Raw genomic sequence first — 5,826 nt, forward strand, 5'->3', positions numbered from 1 at the left:
TGCTAAGCTCCCAAGATTTCTTTGTCAAGTTCTCTACTCTTTCCTTCTGGGATTAGGCATTGCAACCAAATAGATTGGAGCTTAAGGTGACCGCACAAGCATTGGCGTCATCAGTTTGCAACACCTACAATACAAGCAACCGCTTCAGTGTGACGACGAAGGCGAGATCCATTTGACGCACGTGCTTCCCACATGAGGTGAGGCTATGGAGTTTGACCCTAGCTTGGATTTGAGGTAAGCTCCCTGAGACGACCCTACATCAACAAGACAACACATGAATTGGCGCCGGGAGCACCTTTTTGCTTTATAAATCTTTTTATTGTTTGTAGAGCCTCGCTTGAATTTAAGGGGTTTCGATAGTCTAGGAGTATTTGAGGATGTTGAATTCTTGGCATTGTGAAGCCTTTTTCTTTTTAATACATTTTGTACACATTCAATTTAAAAAAAAAGACGTGAAAGAAAAAGGTGCAACTTTGTGACCCCAAGTGGATAGGATGCTCATGGTTCTTGGTAGAGTGGTGCCAACTTTGAGTCACACCAAGCATTCATGATGTTTTCTATGTACAATTTAATGCCTCCTAAATAAAGCGCCACATGCTATGGTTGATGATGTTTGCATGTCCCAAGTACACACACAAGGATTAGAAATAAATTCATATTTGATTTTGTGCCCAATGCAATAAGTCCCATTTCTCTTGAAATGTTTATTGTGCCCAATGAAATGAGCGTTTTGACAAGTGTTGCCAATTGCCGTCTTCTTTAGGACTTCCAGGATAAAGTCCCATCTCACCCCATCATATGCTTTACCCCATCTGCATACAGCAGCATGCAAGGAGTGTTCTAAGATAGAGGGAAGTCCACACTTCCAATGATATTCAAAGCCGCAAGTAACCACAAACCCGCGTGTCCCTTCAGGTGTATTGATGAGGGGCCAACTTCTCACTATGCCTGCATAGCGCATATTCCTGTGCATCATCTGAAATCTCTTGTGACACCCAATGCAAACCTGGGGAATACCCTTCCTGCATAGATCTTTTTGCCTTGGGGATGACTGTCATCCCCGACAATAAACGAATGCCTCAGTCCACCAACAACATCCTGGCAATTCCATGCTCCATTTTCCATTCTCATAGCTTCAACCTTGTTTGCTTCCTCTGGCATGCCAGCAGCTGCATATATATTACTCATGCAGACATATGCTGCAGCATCCTTTTCATCCAGTTGTACTGCATGTTCAAAGGCCAATCTTCCAAGCTTCACATTTCCCCATTTTCGACAAGCACCCAACAGAGCAGAACAAAGCAGAAGACAATCAGAAGGTGGCATCTTCTCAATCACTCCTATTGCCTTGTCAAAGTGCCCTACACGGCTGAAAATATCAACCATGCAACCGTGGTGCTCTAAAGTTGGGATGATGCTATGGACTGTGCTCATAGTCTCAAAGTACATTTGCCCCTCATCCACTAGACCTGTGTGACTGCACGCAGTAAGCAAGACAACGAACATGACGAAATCTGGCTCTATACCTTCTTCTATCATTTATTTGAATGAGTCAAAAACAGTTGAATGAATCAATAAACGAATGCCTCAGTCCACCAACAAAGTCCTGGCATCTGCCATGCTCCATTTTCCATTCTCATAGCTTCAACCTTGTCTGCTTCCTCTCGCATGCCAGCAGCTGCATATATATTACTCATGCAGACATATGATGCAGCATCCTTTTCATCCAATTGTACTGCATGTTCAAAGGCCAATCTTCCAAGCTTCACATTTCCCCATTTTCGACAAGCACCCAACAGAGCAGACCAAAGCGGAAGACAATCAGAAGGTGGCATCTTCTCAATCACTCCTATTGCCTTGTCAAAGTGCCCTGCACGGCTGAAAAGATCAACCATGCAACCGTGGTGCTCTAAAGTTGGGACAATGCTATGGACTGTGCTCATAGTCTCAAAGTACATTTGCCCCTCATCCACTAGACCTGTGTGACTGCACGCAGTAAGCAAAACAATGAACGTGACGAGATCTGGCTCTATACCTTCTTCTATCATTTTGTTGAATGAGTCAAAAACAGTTTCAACCTTTCCAAGCTGGGCATATCCTGCGACTAGCGCATTCCAGGAGACTACACCCCGAACTGGAAGCTCATCAAATACTTCTTGCGCTTTAGCGAGTGCACCACATTTGGCATACATATCCACCAACGCAGTGCCAAGTACAATATCTTTTTCCAATAAGCCATGCCTGACAACCTCAGCATGTACCTCTTTGCCCTTCTCAGCTGCTCCTATGCTGCCGCAGGCTTTTAAGATGCAAATAAAGGTGACTGCATTTGGGGAGAGACCCTCCTCTCGCATCTGTCCAAAGCAGTTCAGAGCCTCATCACCATGCCCGTGTTCGGCATATCCTGCGACTAGTGCATTCCAGGAGACTACATCCCGATCTGGAAGCTCATCAAATACTTCTTGTGCTTTTGCAAGTGCACCACATTTGGCATACATATCCACCAATGCAGTGCCAAGCATGATCTCTTTTCCCAATAAGCCCTGCCTGACAACCTCAGCATGTACCTCTTTGCCCTTCTCAGCTGCTCCTATGCTGCCGCAAGCTTTCAAGATGCAAATAAAGGTGACTGCATTTGGGAAGAGACCCTCCTCTCGCATCCGTCCAAAGCAGTTCAGAGCCTCATCACCATGCCCGTGTTGGGCATATCCTGCGACTAGCGCGTTCCAGGTGACTACTCCCCGAACTGGAAGCTCGTCAAATACTTCTTGCGCTTTTGCAAGTGCACCACATTTGGCATACATATCCACCAACGCAGTGCCAAGCACAATATCTTTTTTCAATAAACCCTGCCTGACAACCTCAGCATGTACCTCTTTTCCCTTCTCAGCTGCTCCTATGCTGCCACAGGCTTTCAAAATGCAAGTAAAGGTGACTGCATTTGGGGAGAGACCCTCCTCTCGCATCCGTCCAAAGCAATTCAGAGCCTCATCACCATGCCCGTGGTCAGCATATCCTGCAATTAGGGCACTCCAGGAGACTACGTCACGAACTGGAAGCTCGTCAAATACTTCTTGGGCTTTTTCAAGTGCACCACATTTGGCATACATATCCACCAATGCAGTGCCAAGCACAATATCTTTTTCCAATAAGCCCTGCCTGACAACCTCAGCATGTACCTCTTCACCTTTCTCAGCTGCTCCTGTGCTGCCGCATGCTTTTAAGATGCAAATAAAGGTGACTGCATTTGGGGAGAGACCCTCCTCGCGCATCCGTCCAAAGCAGTTCAGAGCCTCATCACCATGCCCATGTTGGGCATATCCTGCGATTAGCGCACTCCAGGACACTACATCCCGAACTTGAAGCTTGTCAAACACTTCTTGCGCTTTTGCAAGTGCACCACATTTGGCATACATATCCACCAATGCAGTGCCAAGCACAATATCTTTTTCCAATAAGCCCTGCCTGACAACCTCAGCATGTATCTCTTCACCCTTCTCAGCTGCTAATATGCTGCCACAGGCTTTCAAGATGCAAGTAAACGTGACTGCATTTGGGGAGAGACCCTCCTCTCGCATCCGTCCAAAGCAGTTCAGAGCCTCATGTCCATGCCCATGTTGGGCATATCCTGTGATCAGGGCACTCCAGGAGACTACATCCCGAACTGGCAGCTCGTCAAACACTTCTTGCGCTTTTGCAATTGCACCACATTTGGCATACATGTTGAGTAGGGCAGTGCCTATATAAATGTTCTTTTCAAGCAACCCCCTTTTGAGAATATCAGCATGTATTCTGCTGCCTTTGCACAGGTCCTTTTGCTTGGCACAAGCCTTTAGTAAGGCTACTAGAGCAGTATCCTCTTGAAAGTCCTGGTGGTTTCTGTTGCTATCTCCTTGTCGTGCTTTGTGGTGGATTTCCTTGGCTTTCGTCATCCGCGTATCCTTCCGCACGCATAACTCTCGTTGCAGTCCTCTTTTTCTGAGCTCCTCTTGGACCCAAGATGGATTGTACAAGTCATCCATCCACAGTGACTCCTTTGTCAATTTATGTTTGAAGTCTGGGGATCTTGGGCTTCTCTGTGATGCAAAACAATAACTCAGGAAAGCCAATAGGTTTTCGTGTACTCTCATGTAATTGTAAAACAGTGCTTACCTTGCTGGTTCGATTGTCCCACCATTGAGAGGGATCCCTGAAGTACTCCTTGCATAAGAAGTCCATGTCTCTACATGCCATAGGAAGGGACCCAAGACGAAGTCCTTTTCGGTTGTTAAGTGGTGAGCCCTCCTTTTGGCTTGTTTAGTGGTGAGCTCTGCAGAGGAGTGAAGGGACGCCAGGAAAATGCAAATTTGCATTACCCAAAATCGAAATAGCCCAAAATAAAAAAATTGCTCATGTAAAGAACTTTCATGGCTCATTTCAAACTTGCCCTTAGAGTGTGTTCGCATGCTTCTACGAAATGGGGGAAAACACGTCACAAAGTGCCTTTTAAGCACTGAATTTCAATTCATGCTGTCAAAAGAGAGAAAAAAGGTAGGTAGTGTGTTGGTTGTTAAAGCAATTTCAAAATCATCGAGGTTCTAGCCACCATGTTTTCGAGCAGCCTAGTGTTTTGTAGGTCTGCTATGGTGCTAGACAAGCCACCATTTCTTGGCCACATGAGTCAGTTCACGTGAACATGTCCTAGATTGCTTGATGCAAGAATTCCCTATTTTGACCTGAAATGAAATTAATCGAAATTTGACTTACAAAAGTTACCTCTTTTGACCTTGGAAGGTAGCATAATTAGTTTTTTTTTCCTCATCAATGAAAGTGGTTACTTTTCTGAGGTCTTATTTCATCACTTCTAATTAAACTTACTTTTTTGAGGTCTTATTTCATCACCTCTAAATAATTTGCACTATGATGTTTCGCTACCCCTATGTGGTAAGTGTCGGGACACTTATATCTAGATCTCCTATTAAGAGCTACAAAGAACTCCACACATCTTACATCCTACCCCACTTAAAAAAACATGAGATGTCCTCATCTTGCAAACTAGAGGTCAACTCTTTCCCTTAAGAATGTTGAGCATGTGGTATTTGATGAGTTATTTGAATTAAATCAATTCTTGCAAGTTTCTTTTAAATTCTATCTTCCTAGAAAAATTAGATCCATGACAGTGGTATCAGAGCTAGATCTAGAAAGATGGAGACAAGAATTGAAAGCTTAAAAGCTAAATTCAAAGGTTTTTGAAGAGTTGCATCTATAATCCAAGGGATACATACCAAAGGATAAGGGGAGGGAAAACCACCTTCTTCTTGAAAAATGGTTTTTCCCAATCCAAACCCTCTCTATTATCCAATAGTATGGATTGAATGAGCTTCTCAAGAAGGAATTAGTTCCACGATTCAATTGCTAAACCACTTATGGAGAGAGAAATCTATAATGGAGAGTCAATGATCATCTACAAATCAATTTGTGGAAAGAAGTGGGAATACAGAAGATAATTGTTCTTTTTCAATTTGTGGAAAGAAGTGGGAATACACAAGATAATTGTTCTTTTTATTAAAAAAAACAAAGCTTAATTACTTAAGCTTTTCCCCTTCTCTTTTCTTCCCCACCACGGCACTGGCAAAAAGTTCTCAGAAAAGGATAAAATTAAATGCGCTTGTAATCACTTGATCGAAAGTATTGCCTTATTGTGGAATGTGATCAAACAAAGTGAACATAGATCTTCAACATGAAAAGGGTTCCAAAAACTCTTAAAGAAACATTTTCTACCATCGCAATACAAAGCTAAACCACGTCAACGATGGGACACTCTACAATAGATTGACAAAGAGAATG

General features: G+C 43.6%; 1 protein-coding gene and 1 pseudogene across 1 annotated transcript; both read right to left on the bottom strand.

Moving 5' to 3' along the window:
* Positions 1 to 911: 911 nt before the first annotated feature.
* Positions 912 to 1,539, bottom strand: LOC147616619 (pentatricopeptide repeat-containing protein At5g40410, mitochondrial pseudogene; annotated as a pseudogene).
* Positions 1,540 to 1,571: 32 nt separating this feature from the next.
* On the bottom strand, positions 1,572 to 4,392 carry LOC147616620 (pentatricopeptide repeat-containing protein At2g33680-like). Its single transcript, XM_086777678.1, has 2 exons — positions 4,153 to 4,392; positions 1,572 to 4,076 (listed from the first exon to the last, which is right to left on the bottom strand). Exons 1-2 carry the CDS (start codon positions 4,231 to 4,233, stop codon positions 1,572 to 1,574), a joined length of 2,586 nt encoding a protein of 861 aa, XP_086633804.1. The 5' UTR covers positions 4,234 to 4,392.
* Positions 4,393 to 5,826: the final 1,434 nt, after the last annotated feature.

The sequence above is a fragment of the Cibotium barometz genome, chromosome 38 (assembly GCF_041138505.1).
Source record: "Cibotium barometz isolate CiBa-2024 chromosome 38, ASM4113850v1, whole genome shotgun sequence".
Taxonomy (NCBI): domain Eukaryota; kingdom Viridiplantae; phylum Streptophyta; class Polypodiopsida; order Cyatheales; family Cibotiaceae; genus Cibotium; species Cibotium barometz.

Coding starts and splice junctions, on each gene's coding strand:
- LOC147616620 (XM_086777678.1), bottom strand. CDS start 4,233: ATGGCATGTAGAGACATGGACTTCTTATGCAAGGAGTACTTCAGGGAT. Junction 4,077..4,152: donor GGGACAATCGAACCAGCAAG/GTAAGCACTGTT, acceptor TTTGCATCACAG/AGAAGCCCAAGATCCCCAGA.